At 39.0% G+C, this 22,293-nt stretch overlaps 1 protein-coding gene across 10 annotated transcripts in view; it reads right to left on the bottom strand.

The window, feature by feature from the left end:
* Positions 1-18,151, bottom strand: part of ncam1b (neural cell adhesion molecule 1b) — a 92,515-nt gene extending 74,364 nt beyond the window's left edge. For 5 of the 10 annotated variants that reach the window (XM_074642366.1, XM_074642367.1, XM_074642363.1 and 2 more), the window contains exon 1: positions 17,856-18,151. In XM_074642366.1, the coding sequence (XP_074498467.1) occupies positions 17,856-17,907 (52 nt within the window). In that variant the 5' untranslated portion in view covers positions 17,908-18,151. The remainder of the gene's footprint in view (positions 1-17,855) is intronic. The other 5 variants (XM_074642368.1, XM_074642369.1, XM_074642373.1 and 2 more) reach the window with 2 other exon arrangements.
* Positions 18,152-22,293: the final 4,142 nt, after the last annotated feature.

Raw genomic sequence — 22,293 nt, 5'->3', positions numbered from 1 at the left:
GCTAGCCAATCGTTTGTGGATTGAATCAATATACATTCTTTATTCGAAGCAGCTAACAGAGCAATATGGAGAGAGACCGGAAGAGAAGTGCTTTTGGATATCAGTGGGCAAAAACGCTCTTTTTATTTCCAAAACAATGTGGCTGAGGTGTCATTCATTCAAGAGAAACGTTACCTATTTTCAACCGACTCCTTGTCACTGCGGCGCGGCAGTACTTACAGTGAACGTCCACCGGATGATGATGCGAAACAACCCGGTTTTGCTGGCGGGTGCCCCCATTTATCTGCATGTGCTGCCCGCGCTGCAGAAACGTTACTGCACAGCCTGTTGACAATCGGCAAAGTTTCCCTTTCATCTTTTCCTCGTCCTCTGCCTGATCTAACAGGTGAGGGAGGTGTGTGTGTGTGTGTGTGAAGCCAACAGTTCTCTGCTCTGTAGCTCCTAGCTCCGTATCAAGCTAAACTCTAAGCTCGCCAACTTTTTAGCAGCCCAATCAAATGTGAATGATTTGATTTAAATCCCTCTTGTAACTGTACACCGCTCAAATATTCAGTTTCACTGTGAGATACGTCACAGAACAGCAGTTAGGGATGCTCTTACTTCCGTTTCATGGGGACTTTTAATCGTTAAATTCATCGTTGTATTCATTTACTCTGGCTCCCTATGATTCGTAACGTTCCTACTCCATTGCTCATTTGTATCCGTGACTGGTCGTCAGTCAGTTTAGTTTATACAAAAGTTGGTTCGCTACAAGGGTCGCAATGGCACATATAAAAATGGCTGCCGCTCTGACCATGCTGCTACATTGATTTGAATGGGAATGTCCGTTCTACTCCTATTCTATTTCTATGGTTTAAACCATCCTATGTGCTGTACGTAGGGCTTGAGGAGGATTAGGCAGAAGGGCAGTTAAGGTGAGTAATGGTCAGTCAACCTTATGAAGTATGCTGTTTTGTGCTATTTTTCAGTCGACCAGATCTGTAACACAAATGTTGTGATTCAATCATTTCGCACTTTCGGTGGGACAACAAATTCCTACTCTGACTACACAAGCAATGACTCATGAACAACCTGTTACTACACCTGCTAAGCAAATCTGTTCATGTTTGCTGTTCGCATGTAATATTAGGTGTTCCTCTCGATGCAAATCCAATGCATATTCAAGAAATATTAAGCACTGAGATGCAATGTACCTGAACAGACCTCGGCTTGAAAGAACAACAAAAGGACTTTTGTTTTGATTTCATTGAAAGCACTAATGGGGAAGATGGATCCTGTAGTCTCCTCATGTTCCTGATATAGCCGTCAGTACAAAAGAGCAAGGCAAGCCCAAGGTTGTGTTTCGTATTCTCTGAGACAGACTGGCTAGGCGTGGTCTGTCTTCACAACGGCTCCACTGAGGGCGACAGATGGCACAGAGGCACCTTATGACACAACATGAGCCTCCACACACATACACACGCACACACGCACACACGCACACACGCACACACGCACCTTGTTGGCCAATCAGAGACTGGACTGTAAAAATAGACACTGGGACAGCGCTAACCTCCTGAGAGTTGACTACTCTATTCCTCTGGGCTAGAATCTCCGGAGACATCTACAGAGAGGGAAGACTATCGCCATTAATCTAGGCACTTAAAAACAAGGTTGTGATGTATTAGAGTGGGGTAATGCCTTTTTTCTGATTTTATGCCTGCTCGTTATACATGTAATAGGACTCGCAATACGTGACAGTTTCAGCTAAGTGGCCTGGACTAATTTCATTACCGGCGGACACACATGGATTTGAGGGTCATATCTATCTTCAATGATTTTCAGGTTTTACCTTGACCGCAGAAAATAAGGTTTTACATGGAGTAAGGTAAATGCATATCCATTAGGGCTGCATAATTAATCGAATATTAATCGCGATCACGCTTTTGGCTTCCAACAATTAAATGAGCTTGATCGACTGCGATATTGACGTTTTAAATGCTATTCAGTTCAATTCAGTTACATTATGATGCGTTCATGCACTGCTTAGTAAAAACAAGTATTGGGTGAATGTTAATTATAACGCTATCATGATGCATTCAAATGTACTCGTGTACAATGTAGTTTTTGGCGAGAAACTTGAATAAATCCAGTTGTTTGAAGGAGATGTAAAGTATGAAATACATATTAGAATGAAAAAATATGACCTGTTTAACTTCCTAAGACTAAAATCAGTTATAATCATCTTAAAATACATAATTAAAACTATAAATGACCATATTTCTTTTAATGAAAGCAAGTATTTAAATAAAAATACAATCATTTATTTCCTAATTATTTAAAATGTGTTTTTATGCAAATAACCACTATAGATGACAATAAAGTAAAACATTTACATTTGGACAGTTGGAATGTAGCACAACATGGAAGTGAAAGCAAAATAATTGATATTGTCCCTGATCTATAAATAATTGTGATCTCAATATTGATAAAAGAATTGTGATTATCATTTTGGTCATAATCGTGCAACCCTAATATCCATTTGCACAAACTCATTGCATGTGCCATTATTTGTTATAGGTGATTATTGTTGGACCTCATTTGTTTGACCTTCAGATGATAACAACCAGTCAAGACAGCTAAATACTACAGATTCACCTCCCTTAAAATTGATTCATTTCAGTCTGGGGTAGAGCCAAGGCAGTATACACTGCACGTTTGAGCTGCAGCTCATTGGATGTTCTGTTACAAATCCTGTGAGCTGCACTACTGGAATAAATTTGTCAAGAGCAGAAAAACCTGGGAAATTCAGTGGTAAGAAATTCAAGTCATCTGAGAAAGTCGATTTAAGTCTTTTTCTTTTAGAAATTCAAGTCATCCTTTATTTAAAAATGGGAGAATGAACTCCGCGGGGGGATACATTAAGTCAAAGTTTTCATTTACGAGCATGTGTCATCTGGGACTGAAACACAAATTTACAAAGAGGTGATACCAAAAACAACATTAGGGTATAGTACAGACTGAATCCGTGGCAACTAGTTTATCATCTAGATTTTATTAGGCCTTTTTTTATTAGGCCTTTTTTTGCAAGCGACATCAGACAGTTCTAGTCCTCACTTGAATTTATTATTTCTCTGAGGGACACAGGATCTTCTACCAAAAACCAAGACCTAAAAGATCACAAGAAATAAATTAGGAATCAGTCTGCTTGAACTACTTGAGACTCTGACAACGGTTTGACCTTGACATGACAGACTGCCCCTGGCATTAACATTTTTCTGCAGTAATCTATTAACAACATTGCAAATAAAACAGCTGTTTCAAAACTATCCATATTTGAACCAAGCCATCACATGCCAGATACAACAAGTGTAGAGTCTTCTTTAGGAGACTGCACAAGGTCATACTGTATTTGCAAACAAATAATGTCATTGCCCCTCTGGTTTCATGTGTAACTACAACTCGGTGAAAGCCAGCATGCTTACCATTCATACTCTGCGGCAGGGCTCAAAATTAACTTTTTTCCTCAGTGTCCCACAACCGTACCCAATTTTATTTTCATCTATCCCAGACTTAACCCCTAATTATTGTGTGAATTAACACGCATCACTTTATTGACTCACTCTGGTCTGCCATGGAAGTACTGCTAGTTGTTCTCTGCATTTAGGCCTACAGTTGAATAAAAATTTAAATCACCAACAGCGTTTGCCCACAATCAGTTAATATTCTTCGATTAGGCTATGCATTGATGGAGTTACCGTTACTTGTTTATTTCTAAATGTTTCAATCATCAATAAATGCATCGCTGCAAACTGCAGTGCAAAAATGCAAACCTGTTTCTGATATACAGCAATAGAAATTTACATACACACACTTTTAACATATATATTTAAAGCATCAATAATCTTTCCATTTTATTCTAAATTGTGAAGACTTTAGCAAAGTCTGTTTAAATATGAGCGCTATAAATTACTCATTGATTGTCCTACTGTGTTTAACAATGATGACTGAGATATCACCACGATGATGGCTTACATGTGCATGTGATTACATAATGGTACTGGGGCTATAAAGTATATTCACTATTCAGAGCCGTGCGTAATGGTCGTTGGTCGCACGTAATAAAAGCTGAGGAGCCAAGGAGTGTTTCCTGGTCCTCTTGGTCATCATCCCAAAGCTCCTTTACTTCTCATGCTGAGTTTGTTTGAGCTTTAGACATTACAACGTTAACACATACGAGCAATGGGACAACGGGACATCCTTAATTTCGAGCACTGCTCTGCAGGTATTGGTTTACTGATGACAACAGAGACACACAGTCACAGTCTATCGAAGGTGCACACACGTAAACAGATTCACTTGAAAAGACCTGAGCCCAATTATCAAGTGTAAGTAAACACAGCGTGCATTTCACCATGATGCTCTTGCCACTTGTTTAGGGTAGCAACAACTCTCCTCTGGGTATTTAAACAAGATCTCTTTGACACAATAGCAAACTAACCGCTAGCATTGTGGGGAAACATGTCACCCAATCAGTGAATAAATATCCAAAACCTCTGGCTCCAGGACAAAGATCATGATGTCTCATGTTGCAGAAAAATTTCACCATTGCATTCCTCCAAGCTAATCTTCTAATTATGTTATATGAGACAATTAGCTTGCAAACAGGGTTGCATATTTTAAACAACACATCACAATGTCATGAATTGGACAGATACTGCGGAAATTGCAGTCTAACTGTGTTTGCACAACCAGATCTGGGGGCACTCCACTCCCTTAGGTGTTAGGTCTACATAGATGGGGAACATACATGCAGCCAAACACAGCAATTTATTTCAAACAGTCAGTGGTTTCCCTAGACAACAAATTAGAGACAGTGTGTACAAAGCCAATAGTAATAAACATGTTTAACATGACAAGCCCTTGCATTATTGCTTTTCACCTAATTAAAAACCCAGAAGGAGGTACCACATATACAGACAGTAACAGTAAGAAAGACACATTCCCATGAATGTACAGAGACATATGTCCAGATAACCAATGATGCAAGCAAATGTAGAGCAAAGGAGTCTGGTAGACAAGAATACAATAAACAATCCTGAATAGTTAACGGTGCTAAATGCGAGATTGGGAGCATTTCTATGGCTCTCAACATGGCGACGCTGAGTCAGCGGCTCCCAGCTAATGGTGCTAACAGCGCTAACAGTGGAAACAACAGGCTGACAGAACTAACAGTGTTAACCCGGGGGCGAACCGGAGGGTCGGTGCTATGCTTCCGCGACGACGTTATCAGCTGCAATCGTCGTATGAGAGCAGTGCACAGTGGCGCCTGTGAGCTAGCCAGTGGGACACGCTCACATGCACTAACATGTACTAAAAGCATGCGCGACCAGCCCGGCTATGTCAACAAAGCACAGAGAAGCTGGGATTACAACACACACAGACGGAGAGCGACTTCATTCTCTGCTCAGGTAAACATTACTCCTCTTTATCTTTACATAGCAAATAATTGTTTGCTGCTATATTAATGCTCTGGATATCAGAGCATGTTTTAAATATTGCATAACAACACAAAGTCAATCCCACACACAAAACATGACATGGGTATTTATCTGATGCCCCCACGGTATCAACATACAAGAAACACTGTGTGAAACACATTTTCCAATATGGTGCAGTAACACCGATGACTAATATCAATGCCGCAACACCTGATGTCAAACATCCTTAATGCTCCTGCATGGTGTTTTACATCCGCCGGTGAAACAGCATCCTGACCCCGTTCAGTCAAAATGTGTTGTAGCTGTGTGTTGCTGTAGCCACTCAGGCAGAGAAAGCAGCCACGTGGTATCATAAGGCAGAGGACAGTCCTTCACAGGCAGATCCCCTTTCCCTACTAATGGTGGTTGTTGTGAAGGAATCTCCAGTGGGAGTAAATACACAAATCACCAGTATGCCATTGAGAATACAGTGGATGATTACTGTTTGCTAGCAGCATACATGCAGCACAGCCACAGATGCACTGTATTTCTAATAATGGTCCATTAATAAATAATGCAAGTGGTGATTTACAAAATGTGTGTTTTGTTTTTCACAAAACCTCCCTATGATTTTACTGTAGAGAATGCTTGGTAGCATTTAAGACACTACCAGAACAATGAAGGTAATTGTTTTCAGATAGCAGTGATTCTCATTGGTGGTTCTTCCAGATGTTGTGCTACCATTTTCAGACATTTTAAGGGTGAATAGATACCCTGTCTCTCTACAATGGCCTGGCCACTATGACTGGAAATAGTTTGATCTGCTTCTTATGGCCTGTCATCTGCCTTTGCACTCTATGACATCCATGGAAAAGATGCACAATGGGGTTCGTCATGACACATCCGGCTTCTGCTGGCAAAGAGAGCAAGACAGCTTTCAGGCAGTGGAAGTCACAGAGTCATACTGAGAGGAGATCCTTCAGGGAGGAGCGTGGGAGACGTGGTAAAAAAGACCAAGACAGACAAGATGCCAAACATACAGCGTACACAAAGAAAAGTTTACTTTGAAAAAGATGGCACCTCATATACAAAGTTTGTTTGGATGTTGCATTTTCAGTCTTCTCATTTTAAAGGGATAGTTTGGGTGTTTTGTAGTGGGGTTGTATGAGGTACTTCTCCGTAGTTCATTATCTACAGTAGATGGCGGTTGGCACACTCCCAGTTTGGAGAAGCAGACCACACGATCGGGGCTGGCAGAAAAACATATTTTAGCCACCTAAAAGAATGGCTCACCTAAAAAAAATAGTATCACTTTAAGTGTACTCTATGTTTAGAATATTTTTGCCGGTTTACCTTATTGTCAGACAGCCCTTTCTCTCCATTGCACACTATCTTTACTACCTTAGTAGTCAATATTTAGAGGCAGTATCAACGTTGCCTTTCCAAAGGACTGATCTAGGCCTAACGGAATTGTAATAATTTGTTGTTGTAAGTTCAGTTTATTCAATCTTAGATTCAAGGTTATTCAATTAAGTATGGGGTTTGTCATATCAGTTGTTTCAGAGGTGAAACATTTCTCTCTACCTCGGCTTTTACAAGTTCAGTAACAGCTTTTACCTGTATTCAGTGGTTTAGTTCATGCAGTGTGTAATTAATAATCATAATCACACATTTAATAATATTAAAACATTGCATTGATATGAATGAGCTAAAATGTTGATGATAAAAACAGCAAAACCGCTCGTCCACTTGAGTTACAGTCAAATCTTAAAAGTTATGCATCACAATATTCAGCACCAGGCTATTCGGGAGCACCACATAATTTCAAGATCCTAAATCTTGCAATAAAACTCACAATGTCTAAATAATAAACAAACATTTTAAGAAAGTCAATTTAACTGTGATAAGAATCTTTTGTTCACAGCATCTAAAAAACACAGTAAAATTTGGAAAAGCCCAGTTTACTTTGCACTGGAGTACGATTTAATGCTAACCCTTCTGTTTGCCTGTGGAGAGCTGCAGACAGACATGCAATGTGCTTCAACGGTAGGGGATAATCTGTGGAAGGTTTAAGCTATCCCTCCCAGTTCCTCCTCCACTGGACAGGCACACCAACCAACCAATAGGAGTTGCTGGTACAGTGAAAATTATGAAAATCCTCCCCAGCTTTCCACCTGCGAACACGCCAACTGTGTTTTGTTGTAATGCACAAAAAGCCTGAGATACAACTGCTGGGCCTTTGGGATGTTTCTTCACTGCCACATATCTGTCAGTTAACTGTAGCCAAATTTGGCAGCAAATGTGGAACCGAGGTGTGTTAACCACGCAGTGTGTGTGACAGTCTGGGAGATCTGTCAATCAAAGCTACTGTAAGACACCCTCATACGTCACACAGAGCGAAACAGACACCCTGGAGAGAATCTTCATCTTTAGGTCAATACCCAAAGCGTTTAACCAAAGGTGAGGGCTGACCGGCAAACTATTGAGTTCAGTGAAACCAACATTGCATAATGCAAGCGTCAAACTCTGTGCCAAGAGTGCAAACAGAGCTCGAGGTTACAGGGAATGAATGACTTGCAACAGCGGCCCCCTACACAGCAAACACTGCCATACGCCTTTCCAGACAATGGAACAGCAAATCCTCATGACCCCACAATCTGTCACCGGGTTATAAACTGGCAAACTGTTCCACACCAGTGAATCTGAGGTTCAGTAATAGGCTGGAATATTGTAGAATAAATAGGGTTTTAAGAGGGACTAAACAGTGCAATTACACAGTAGTCAGGAAACACACCAGTAATGGGGACATGGTGGTGTACCGGTCCAAGGGTGCTGCTAGCAAGCCAAACAATATCCAAACAGCCTTCAGCATTTCAGAACAAATCTGATCCACCGCCAGCCCTCTACCACTGAGGAGTTAAACGTGGTACTCCAGTGACCTCTGACTCAGAGATGGACTCTAATCCCCTACAATCTTCCAGCTACACACCTTCTGTCTGTTGGGTTCAGGAATTCTGCTAAGTGCTCTTATCATCTCTCGCTAATATTGCCTGTTAATGTTAGCAATTCAGTGCCCTCAATGAAAACAACTTAAAATTACCCTTTACAGCCTCTCAAAAGTCCTTCCACACACAGGTTTTAGTGGTTGTGTGAGAAGAGATGGGGTCTGTGGTAGATAGTCTGAATTAGGGGTTGGTGGTATACCGATTTCATGTTCAGCCACGACATGGATTTTGCAATACCATCACTGAAAATTCTTTTAAATGTAAAGTAATTCCCCGTTTGGCTGTGGTGAAAAGAGGTGAAAAAACTTTGAAATAATAAAACAGTAAATATGTGAATATGTCATTTTCAATCTTATTTGGAGCCAATAAACACATCTGTTTAAAAAAAAAAAGAGTTATTTCTTAAGATATGTCCCCTTACATTGCCAGTACAAAACAAAAGCGGTACAATCATGTTTTGAGTGGAGCGTCCCTTTTCATTTTTTAATACCGTGATATAATACCGTCACATTTTAGGTCATATCGCCCACCCCTAGTCTGAATCTCTCTGTGCTACGCAGCTGAAGCTACTGTTGGGGTTGTCGTGACTCCATGTGTATTAGAGGGAAATGCATGGCTAAATACATTCCAGTTAACAGTTACCTGCACCTCGGTCTGTCAAAATGGGAAAAAGACATTTAAAAATATTAATGTCACAATGCCATCTGTTACAATGCTGTTAACAGCAGCAATATTTTCTCCACGTACTGCAGAGTGCAAGCAGCATGGCAAATGTCGGTAGGAGATGGTGTAACGTCCTTAACATTACTCATTCATTATTCATTGGGATCAATCACCACAGGCCTGCATGTGCTGTCCAGATAAAAAAAAAGGTCAGAGTGGATGTTAAGATCTCAGATTGCACTGTGTCAAAATTCCCACCCTGGTATAATGTTCAAATTTGAATGAAAATAATCGAAATAAAAAAAGCTGATTATTATGAATGTCTATTCTTGTGAACAGTAGTTTAGAAAACTATAGGAATAAATTAAAAAAAACAACCTCAATTGTTCACTGTGTGACTAGCTAACTACAGCAATAATGATCAATTGGGTTATAAGGTCATATATATGGAAACAATCAATCATGATCTGTGCACTTGCATTTACAGGAGCTACACAGTGCTTCTACAACATTAGAAATAGGTGCCATGTTGCCATGTAGCCTAGGATCCTTTCTATCTTAGGACATATCTGTTACATAATTTTAGATTACTCTGCGTGAATGCTTGAATGAGGTTAATTCCCTTCCCCGATGAGATCACTTTCTGAATTTTTCTTTTCCTTCTAGTCCACTAAAAATCCTGTGACATGTACCCATAAAATATGATCAGCTTTGGAATAATGTGACACTGAACTGATCCCGGTGCCTGTGGGATATAAGAAATTTATAAAAAGGTGATTATTATATATCATCTTTTCATGAGTAGGGGACCTTTTTATGAATAAGGAGCCTTTGAATAAAGTGTTGGCAGTTTTGAATGGAGAATGTGAGTCATCTGTTCATGATTTCATAGAAAATACTCAAAATGCACTGCTTCTAACTGCTATGCATTAAATAAGACAATCTTCTCACATGTAAAAATGTTAAATGGGTTCAAATATCCTTGAGTGACTGTTAGAATACATCTGCCCAAGTATAGCCTGTCTGTGGGAATCACTGACATCCTTTCAAAGTGGATCCTGCACACTGAATGGGTAAGATACAGCTAACAGAAACAGCTCCTCTGGAGATAGTGCCTTCTTAGTGTGATCTAATTAGAGATTAAAAATAACTGAATGAGTGTCACCTCACTGCTATAATGATGGATTTTTTTTTATCCCATAATAATATTAATGCATGTCATGACTTTGCGTGAAACAGAGGTATCTCTAAGTTGCCAGGCGATGACTAAGCCGGTAGAGGAGTACAACGTTAGGAGGAGAGGGTGACACACTATGGTGACTGCATAAAATGAAAGCCTGGGGCATAGCAATCTGAATTTTCCCTGCTCTGTGCATGGTGATGCATCCTATAGTGTTTCAATAATGAAAGCACCATGATGTGCATGGATGCATGAGAAGACACACGCACCCTTGCTTCCCTTCACACATAAAAGAAGTTGAGAGCTAAATCCTAGCCGTGTTGCTTTATTGCGGTAAGATGAGACGTGCACTCATTTCCTTAAAATCAGACTGTAAAGCTTGCTTTCAGGAGTTTGCGTTGAGAAAACACATCTGTATCTCTTGTAAAATTGGATACACTGTTCCTTCCAGCATGGATAGTGACATGATCGTAAGCTCATTTCCTCTTTCAGGGGCCACATGGGCCACGGGCAAGGCTGTGATGATTTAGTTTGGGTCACAGGAGTCGTGTTTTTCCCTGCTTCTCTCACACCCAAATAACATATGGAAAGGCAGAAAGGGAGCCAGGAGGTGCTCTCAGGCTACATCCACATTAATACGTTTTTGGTTTATCTCCGTACACACGAGCGTTTTAGCACCATTTTAGAAATAATCTTCGTCCATACTAACACGCCTGAAAACGCATATCACATGACCATTCAGGTACACTCTGCATGTGCATGCTTGTGTAAACAGGAAGCAGATTTTATCTAATCTGCGGTTGGTTGCTTAATTAAGGCCTTTACACACCAGGGATGTGACAAATGAACGACACATAATGCGATTATTAAATGTGTAGGGCTCTTATTGTGAAAGGTAACAATGGAAGGAGTGCATCTGGTATGCACTGCATTTGTCAAGGTTGAAAGGAGTAATACGATTTGCCGTCTTGGTTCGGAATACGGAGCCTCCGTGTTGTTGTTTCATAAATATAGGCGCAACGCAACCCGTTTGGCACTACATGATTGGTTGACGCCTTTATTCGCAGTGCGGAAACTCAGAGAAATCAACCTTGTTCCAAAAAAAGTATCACTTTTTTACAGAGTAATATTTGCGTTCTGCGTCAAAGTACTCAAGACAGAAACAACAGTTCCAAAAAATATATTGATGTGCGAATTAATTGCACGAAAAAAACGCTGCTGGTGTGTAAAGGTCTCGACTAGTATTGTACTTCCTATAATAAAAGGTCTTGTTCGATACTCATGATCTTCCTCGTTTTTAGCCACACACGCACTAAAACATTCAGTCACACGGTAATCACGGCTGATATCGTTTGTTTCCTCGTGGAAAAGTGTCCCGTGATAGGGGTGTGACGATTCAGGGAAAGATACGTTGTGATGGATAAGACCCAATAAAGAAGATCATCGTTATAAAAGGTCTCCGTTTCTGCCTGTCCAGACTAAAATGCAACCCCAGAGTTTTCAAACTAAAATGGCATCAGCAGCGTTTTCAAATGTCTCCATTTTAGGGGTTCTAAAACGTCGGAGTAGTGTGGACGCTAGGCATAAACGCAGCAAAGGTTATGCGTTTCAAAATATATTAGTGTGGCCCAAGCAAAAGGGGTAATCCGTCTTTATTTGCAAGTGTATAGCGTAGAGAGAAAAGGGGATACATTTTGCCAAGTGCACCAAACATCAACTGTGAATCGGAAAAAAAAAACAGCCACTTTGAAATGGCTCCAAGTTGTTTTCAACATTGTCAAGAGGAGGTGGTAGCCTGAACAAACAGACAAGTATACCTAGCAGAACTAATACTTTACAAAAACTTTGACAAAGTCTGCAACACCCTGTCACAATTCCTTTTGTCCCACAGAGTAAATGCTTCAGAGAGGCCATATAATGCCTAAAGGTTTGCCAATCTAGGGTTACATGTCCACTGGGATCCTGTGCTCAAAGCGCTGGCCTCTTTTTTTTTTTATAAATTTGATGAATGACAAGGACACGCTGTTCCAATTTCCTGATAGTTCTGAGATCTTGACATGTTTTCAGTTTCAAAAGAAGCAGACATACTGTGGTATGAAGTTAGTAGGATCAAGAAGATCTTGAGCTAAATAGCAATGTGAGGCATGTTTGCAGTACTCTTGTACTGTACAAGATACATAACAAGCTTGTCTCCCAGGCCACAGTGCTGTGTTTAACCTGTTTCTTACTCTTAGATTAAACCTGATTAATATTATAATCACTCAAACCTCACAGCAATGACATAAGGATGCTACCACCACAAAAGCTAATCACTGAAAAAAACAACCACTAAGCCCCACACCCTGCGCCTCCTCTTCTGTGTGCAAACCCTCGAGAAGGGATGTTTCTGTTCCTCCCACAATGCTTCACAGGGTCACGTGCATGTGTAATGTCATCTTTTTAGCATCCTTAGGCAGTGCCGCTCCTCTCAACTCTCTCAGACCTGGATCTGTCTGATCCACTCCCCATCATTAGTAGAGTCAAGTAGTCCTGGCTGGAACAAAACCACAGTCTCTCCCTCTCTTGCTTCTTCTTACCAATACTGGATGAAAACCATAGCATCTATGAGATTAAAAAAAAGATGTGCAAGAGATGTGGCGGCTTTAAAACTACAGTCTGATTTATAGGGAATGGGTATTTCACTTACTTTCACTGTTTCACGGTTAAGATAACATATGTTGAAATGACTAGGCCTAGATAAAATAACTGAACCACACATGGCTGACAGGTGTTTCCCAGAAATTGCCTCCCAATCTAGTAGTTGTGTTTTTCCATTCTGAAACATATTCCGGTTCAATAAACATCCTCTAAAGCTCAGCAGCGGCATGTCAGTCGACACTCTGTTCTTGGCAGGTTCAGTTATTTGATAAGACAAAACTAAAATCACAGAAAATAGAGGTGAAAAGATACACTAGACCCAGCACTTCACCTGCTTTGGCTCGATTTCCCAAATGGACCTTTCTCCAAACGTCCGTCTGATTTTAATAGGATGCTGCAGAGTACTGCTTGACACTTGAAGTTGAAGGCATGTTAAGAATAAGCAATGTCTGCAAATGCACATGACAGCACGATCGCTCCTGCGGCTTGGTGGTTCATAAGCAATTACTACTGCTTGCCACACCAACACACTTGCTCTCCATGATGGTTTAAACCACAGTCTTAATTGTGTTTTGCATTATGAAGCACCAAGCCATTATCATGCAGCAGTGGTTCTCAAACTTTTTCTGTCAGCCCCCCCTTTGGAGGACTTTTTGGGTATCATATAGGGCTGACCCGAATGCTTCGAAACTTCAACTGTTGTCATGGTATTCGACCTCCAAATAACTATTCAAATGCTTAGTTTTTTTAATTTGTTTTTAATTTTTATGTATAAGTATGCAATAATAATGTATAAATCCCCAAATAGCCCATGAAATATGTTTTATTCATATTCAACAATCAATATCAGTTATTGCCAAACAGATATCGGACAGACAGAAGGACTTGTCAGCCTGCTGCGCTGCACCGCGAAGCTTCGAATACCTTTGAATATTTTTCACCGAAGCTTCGAAGCCCGAAAAAATGGTATTTGGGACAACCCTAGTCTCATTCTGTCAGCTGCCAGAGTTTTCAGACATACAATACACACTGGTCTCTCCTCAACTCCCAACGCATTCACTGTGAACCCCAAGAGCACAATAGGCTTTGAATGTCTGTTGTCATATTTTATGATGTTATCACCCTAAAAAACAAATGGGGAAAATATGATTTGGGTTATGTGGTTATATAAATGTAATTTATGGTGCTGTTAGATTGCTGCTAGACCGCCCCGTTAATAGTAGTGCTTGAGGGAGAGTAAACAGTCTTTGATCATAGTAAAAATGTTGTTTTTGAAAGGCTAAACGCCAACAAATATGGACTGAAGCAGAATACTTCATTAGATAAAAACATTTTGTGAATTTTGGAAATTATTAAATCCATCTTTTTTCAATAGATTTTGACTTTTGAGGAGTGAGGCAATTACAGAGACAGACTGAGCACTGCATCGCCGTGTGTGTGTTTGAGAGAGAGGGGGGAGAGAAGGTGGGAGGTAATGTTTCTGTAAGTTATTAATAATAATAATTTGAATGTCAACGTTATGAATGAGGCTTAGAACTATTCAGTGCAGCCCTACTCCGTCATATTTTCTTTTGATTACCATCAGCTGAGCACGTTGTCTTGTACTTCTCCAAAGCATCGTCTATCTATCTGTCCATTCTGTAAACCTATAGACTCTCTGAATGAACACAATCGCTGCAGTCAATTTGTTTACTGTTCTGCCAAACACTAATTCCACATCACATTAACTCCCCCCCACCCCCCAACTCATTTATCTGTCATGCCTCTGCGCCCCACTAGGGGTGTTGAAAGGATGAACTGACTGACAGTCATTTATTAATCAAAAATGCCAAACATTTACTTGGTTTCAGCTTCTCAAATGTGAGTATTTGATTCTTTTCTCCATATTATATAACTGTAAATGGAATGCATTGGGGTTTTGCTGCAAGTTGACAGAAGAAGAATTGAAGAAATCAAGAGAAATAGTGGCAGGCCTATTTTGGAGCGTGGAAAATCTATTTTGGTGAACCTCCTAAATAAATTCTTAACACTGCTGGCAGTACATGATGTGCACACACAGTTCTGAAATAATCACTTTATCAAGTTAGAGCAGTTGGACTTGCATCCATTGCCTTTGGCAGAGTTGATTTCCATCATCATGAAGCGAAGTGAAGTCAGACGTAAAGAAGTCTGCAGCTTCTGTAAGTCGCCCTGCCACAGCCATGCTTCCATCTTGCTTAGTAATATGGAGCCGCATGGAGCTGCGGTACGTCATCATTCCCATGTGATCTGGCTGATGATGTAACACAGGCTAAATGGAACAATCCTACTGTAAACTAGAAAGCCACATTTCGCTGTCGAAGAGAGAGCCATATGGGCGAGATAAAGATTGCAATTCATTCATCATATCCCACAGGTTGAGGACATTGGAAAGCTCATCTCTCATCTCAGTTTTGCTTCACTTCTCTCACTTTGATATCTGGAGGCTATATTTCATTTTTCTGTCAGAAATGCAGTCTTGAAATTCTTCCATATTCCAGTTATCAGTTTGAAGAGGATCAATTAATAATTATGTCAAGGGTCTCAACAGGCCCATTGAGCATGCAGCCGGCAGAGAGGAAAGGGAAGAGAAAGACGGGTAATCCCTCCCAAATCTCAGTTCAGTCATAAATACTGCAACTATGCCGTATAATCATCTATTAAAAGATTAAAATTTTTCTTTGATTTGCATTCAACTCCACAAAGTGACATTTATAAAAGTATTATTTCTGACATTTGTGCAGCGCCAAACACTACAAAAGTAGATCCAATAAAAGGAATACAAAACAAATGTTTTAATTTTAGCTTCAGTGATGGTGCATGTGAGAAAGTGATCAAAGGTCAGAATAACCTAATCACTGTTATATCCATATTCAACACAAATGTATCATGGTCAACACTACATCGTCAACTTTCTATTGGACATTTAAGGTAATGCTTTTCAGATTATCATATGGGATTCAAACCAAAACCAAACCCCAAATTCCCTCTCCTAATTACGTTGTACAATAGACATAAACCTATAAGTCGGCTGGGCTGATCGACCAAAATTAGGTTATTGCAGATAAGTGACAATAAACTGTAGTACAGAAATACCAAATATATGTTTTTAAGGACATTTAGAAACAGTGCTACCATTACAGTGTTTGTCCAAGTCTGACAAATTCATTTTTAAACATGAAAAAATAAATAAAATATCGATATCGGCCTCAAACATCCAGTATCGATGGCTAAATTATTGAATACTGTATTAACGAGATCACTTGGGGCGTCCAGTCGTGTAACTCTGGTGCACATTTATTACAGCTTCAGATGTTCTGACGAGATTAAAGGTTACGCTAAAATTGAAAAAGATGTTCTCTCTCAAACAGAATAGAAAATTGTCAGAGGCTGTAGCTTCTCAAGTTATTCTCTATCATTTTTAGGTCTCATCTAATACTTCCATTAAATTATCAGGTTTTCTCAAGATGTCCACGAGTAGCCTATAATTTTTTAAGTGTAATTGGTGGTAGAGACATGACAAAATAGTGTGTCAAATACATTAGAATATGCTTAAATTAAATTATGGCACAAGAGGAGACTGAATCCCATCATAAGGGTTTCACAAATTGACATTTCTAACATAAAATGTTCCAATAAACCCAAGAGGAATGGCATTACCATTACAATGCAGCAAGGGCTCCACTCCCTGTGCGTTTTCCTCTCCTGCCTGAGGAACACCCCTGCACATATTGGATTGTACATAAAGGATTAAAAGGCTATCCCACGAAAACCCTGAGCCTGAGTGTAGCTGAGAGTACTACACCGGCCGTAATCGCCTCACATGTCAAATTACTGATTTTAATCAACAAAAAAGAAATGGGCGTGCAAAGGCTATTAAAAAAAAAATCATTTGTGACAAAACTCCCTCAATTATTACACTTACATAACGGACACATTTTTACCAACTTAGAGGGATCTCATTTCAAAGCCTTTTATCGTGGCATCGGATTACATAACAGATGATTCAGAGTAGAAGTTGTGCTTGCTGTGCATCAGTGAGAACAAATAAACCCACATTGTCCCTGGAAAAAACACATGTACTTTATGCGAGCCAGCATCTATTGTCAGGTGACCACCCCCCCCTCCCTCCTTCCTTTAATGCCATCACACCTGTGCACAATAGCAGGTGCACTTCAAAAATGCTGGTTTTTTTATTTTGCACAATGTACCTTTAACTGAGAGAACGTGATTCAACCCAGGAGGCTGTGTGTATGTGTGTGTCTCTCTCTCTGTGTGTGTGTGTGTGTGTGTGTGTGTGTGTGTGTGTGTGTGTGTACAAATGCAAGGAGCTCAGCAGCAGCATCACTCCCCCATCAACAACAAACACGTCCCATCCAAGCTGAGGGAAAACAACAACACGATCAGTAAATGAGGAAAATTAAATCCCCCCCCATCCCATGCCAAATTCACATTTTCATTCACAAAAAACGCCCACATTCATGCTAATACATCGTTTTAAATGCCCTGTCCTGTCCTGTCCTTCCTGAGCATGTATTATTTAATGTACAAGTCAGCATACAGGCTGGTGGTCACGCAAAGAGTATATGTGTGTGTGTGTGTGGTGGGTCTCCAGAGGAAAATGGTTCCCTAACACATTAGCAGCAAGCTGTCTTTTACTTAAAAAACACATCACCCTGCTCCTCCAGTAAGCTAATTAGCAGCAGTCGCAGCACCGTTGCAGAAGCTCCACAGAGTGGCTGCGGGCGGAGGGAGAGAGGGAGAGAGGGAGGAGGAGGAGGACCAGGAGGCGAAGTGCTGCCGTCCTGTCCACTATTATTAAAGGATGGCGATATACACAGCAAAACATACACATTTAAATAGTTTAAAATGCTGAATGGGACATGTTCTTACCTGTACAGCCCACGAGAAGCAAGGCTAGAAAGATATCCCTTAACTGGACCATCGCAACTCCCTCCCGAGTATTAAACGGTTAGCTAACGTTTAATATCTCCCGCTACGGGTTTTTTCCTTCCTGCCTTTATCTCAGCAACTGTTCATCCTAATCTATATCTCTCTTAAAGCTGGTCGGTGGTAGCTGTCAGTGAGCAGCAGCGTCGTTGATGACAACAAGCAGCATCGGCCGGAGATTAGCGGTGATGAGCGCCAGTGCACTGTTCAAAGTCTGACTGACAAGCGGAGCCTGCTCACACAACGTGGATTACTCCGCGGGATACATAAAGGACCTCCTGTTAAATAGTGCGCAGGGTCTCAAAGGAGAGCAGTGTCACGGGGAAATCCCCCAGCAATAATCATAATAAGGCTAAATATACAGTTCACATAATCCTTAGGTTTATTAATATATCTATTTAAAATACACTAAAGAGTATATTAATAAAAAAATAATATATATATATAAATATATATATATACACATATATAAATATACATATATATACATATATATGCATATATATACATATATATGTGTATATACATATTTATTATTTATATATATATACATATATACACATATATATATACATATATACATACATATGTGTATATATATGTATATATATACACACCTATATACATATATATATATACACACACACACATATATACACACATATATATACATACATATATATATATATATATATATGTATATACATATATATATATATATACGTATATACATATATATATATGTATATACATATATATATATATGTATATTTATATATATATATATATATACGTATATACATATATATATATATATATATATACACATATATATATACATATATATATATATATATATACGTATATACATATATATATATATATATATATATATACACATATATATATACACACACATATATACACACATATATATATATATACATATATATGTATATATATTAATAATAATATAATAATCATCATCATCATAATAATCATATTAACAACAACACTAATAAAAGAGATACTGAAATAATTACCCATCAAGCTACATTAGGCAAAAATTATTAAAAGATTACAATATAATTCTTGTTTAGCCAAGAATATACAGTTTTCTTTACTTAAATTTACTCATTATCATAATAACAACAATAAGAGATACTGAAAGAATTACCCATCAAGCTAAAATAAAATACAGTAATTCAAAGCTATTTTTTGTGATTAAAAAATATATATTTTTTACATGCTTCATGTTGTCAACACCACATTAGGCAAAAATGATTAAACATTTTTAATATAATTCTTGTTTTCCCAAGAATATACAGTTTCTTTACTTAAATTTACTCAACATCATCATAATAATCATCATAATAACAACAACTATAATAAAAGAGATACTGAAATAATTACCCATCAAGCTTAAAAAAAATACAGTAATTCAAAGCTGTTTTTTGTGATTAAAAATATATATATATATTTTACATGCTTCATGTTGTCAACGCCACATTAGGCAAAAATTATTAAAAAATTAAAATATAATTCTTGTTTTCCCAAGAATATACAGTGCATGTACATCTGAAATAGAGTTGTAATTAATGGCTGTAATAATTTGTTGAGATTTATTAAAGCTTTAAAGCCATTATTAAGAACCACTTTTGGGTCTGTAGAGCTGAAACAATTAGTCAATAAATAATTGGCAATTATTTTCATAATTGATTAGTAGCTACAGTAATTTATTAAACAACAATTTCAAACTTTCCCCAGTTCCAGCATGTGATTTGTGAGGATTTGCAGCTTTTCTTAGTCTCATTTTCATGTTTATTTGTTCATTTATCTGATCAGTTATGTTTACATTGCAACATGAAGGTTCAAAGGCAGTTTAAAAGCTTTTATGACACCGCCAGGAATATAATTGTGGCGGAGAAATATTAAATCCATCCATTTAGTTTGAATTTAATGATTTAATCTTTTTTTCTTCCCTAAAGACAGTGAAAGCCGAAAATATTAGAAGCAGCCGTCAAAACCCCATCAAGTGCAATTTCTTTGTAACTGTAGAATGGAAACTCCTCCAGAGGAGAAACAATAGGATGTGTCTGTATGTCTGTTGAACTCTAATAATAAAGGCTTTTTCACAGTAAAAATCATTTTGCAATAATAAATTGTCAGGGGTAGCAGTTAGAATTTCTTTTCTTGAACATTTATTATTTTATCTTGTTCATCTCTGTGTTGCTCTACAGGAGAACATTTCTGTGCTTTTATCAAAATACTGTCAAAGAGTCCACCACTATATTTAAAATACAACTTAAAAATTGCAACGAAAACCCACAGTCCTCGCCTCTACATACTTTTGTAAAACACTGCTGTGAGCCAAATACTCCACTGACCCCCCCTCCGTCACCCCTCCAATGACCAAAGAGAGCCTTATGCAACGCACTTGTATTTAGGCTTTAGACTGAATGGTACCTGAGAGAACAAGGATGCAAAGGGGAGGAGAAAGTTGTTTGCTCGCACAGCAGGGAGCATCCGTAGCATTTGGCACCCTGAGAGGGCGTTTTGCCTTTGATTTGCACTGTTGGCCAGCAGAGAGATGCAATGGGCCAAAATCTAATAAGCCCAAATCAATCTGTGGGCTGGCTGGAAATGTGCTGTGGTCAAATCGTGCACATTTTGCTGCAGCCCATCCTTCCACAGCAATTCCCTCCACACATACTACCTCAGGGAGTGTGGCCCCAAATATGTTCCAGCCATTCCTCTTTTAAAACACCCGTCTACTGAGAAGCCAATAAAGGGAGCACAGGGGAGACGATGGATGGGTTTAGGGCACTGTGGGGGGGGGGAGGTGGAGCGGCGTTTGTGCTTCGGCGTCATAGATAGGAAAAGTATGACTCAGCTGATGACTCATGCATATAAATGCCCTCCAAAATATACTGTAGTGTTTTATTCAGCGTGCATTGAAGTTGAAAAGCTGATGTAGCCTGTTTTCTTATTTTGGGGTCATCTTGTGAGTGTAAACACAATCTTGGATGAAATCATTATAAATGCATAAGTCTTCATGCTCAAATAGGCCAATCCCTTATGGTTAGGAAATCTCACAGATCCCGTCAGCTAAATTCCTTGGAGTTAATTGATAAAAAGCTGCGTTATCATTTTCAATTAGTCTGTAGAAAACTGACAAAATCGGATCATCGGAAATAATCTGTCTGCATCTTTAACTTCGTGCTACAGTCTTATTCATAATACTCTCATCTTGAGTATAGCTCGGACTGCCACAGGCCTTAATCTCCTTCCTAAAAAAATTATTTTGCAGAAAAAAAATGTGCTCATGTATACCCTATGAGCCATCAACTCCGTTTCTGTTCAACCGAATACGCTGTCCGTTTGTGGTAAGGCACACATAACATGCTCTTTCATCTACTCAAAAAAATCCCCCAGAATCCCTTTCAAAACTTTGCCAAGATCTATTTGGCTCTATTTCTCATGTTCAATCACACAATGTGGTAGTATGATAGTAGTAGTAGTAGACTGTACAAGCTGATAAATCTCATCTAGTTTCATACTCCTCAGTTTGGTAAAAAAGAAGCCATCTGAAAAACATGTACAACCCACTGAAACTTCAAATGTGGTGTACGTTTCATTACACACCTCTGGCTGTCTGAAGTTATTTTGTGTCATCTATCTCTGTTTTTACAGTTTATCTCCCCCTCTTTCTCCTGCCTCCTCTCATCCTCTTTCACCCATTAGAGCCATGACCACACATGCATACTCTCTTGAGCTCACGCCTACATGCACATGCACACGTGCAGTACATTTACAGCTACTTTTTTGATACTACTTAGTGTCGTCACTAGGGCTGTCAATCAATTAAAGTACTTAATCGTGATTAATCGCATGATTGTCCAGAGTTAATCACGATTAATCGCAAATGAATCACACATTTTTTATGTTCAAAATGTACCTTAAAGGGAAATTTCTCAAGTATTTAATACCCTTATCAACATGGGAGTGAGCAAATATGCTTGCTTTATGCAAATGTATATATTTATTCAGTCAGTGTGTCAGTGTGATGACTTAACTATGACTTGCCCCAAACTGCATGTGATTATCATAAAGTGGGCATGTCTGTAAAGGGGAGACTCGTGGGTACCCATAGAACCCATTTTCATTCACATATCTTGAGGTCAGAGGTCAAGAGACCAAGCTAGTATGACATGGGTGGTACAAATGGCTTCCTTAGGTTTTCTAATTTCATATGATACAGTCCTTCACTCTAGCTTTAAAACTGAGCCCGCTACAACCTAAAAATTGCAAGTTGCGTTAATGCAAGTGGCGCTAAAACAAATTTGCGTTGAAGCTTCAGTAGGCAGAATGTTTTTGGCAT

This window comes from Sebastes fasciatus, chromosome 7, assembly GCF_043250625.1.
Source record: "Sebastes fasciatus isolate fSebFas1 chromosome 7, fSebFas1.pri, whole genome shotgun sequence".
Taxonomy (NCBI): Eukaryota; Metazoa; Chordata; class Actinopteri; order Perciformes; family Sebastidae; genus Sebastes; species Sebastes fasciatus.
Note: the sequence above shows the minus strand (reverse complement) of the source record. Positions and strands in the feature narration are given on the sequence as shown.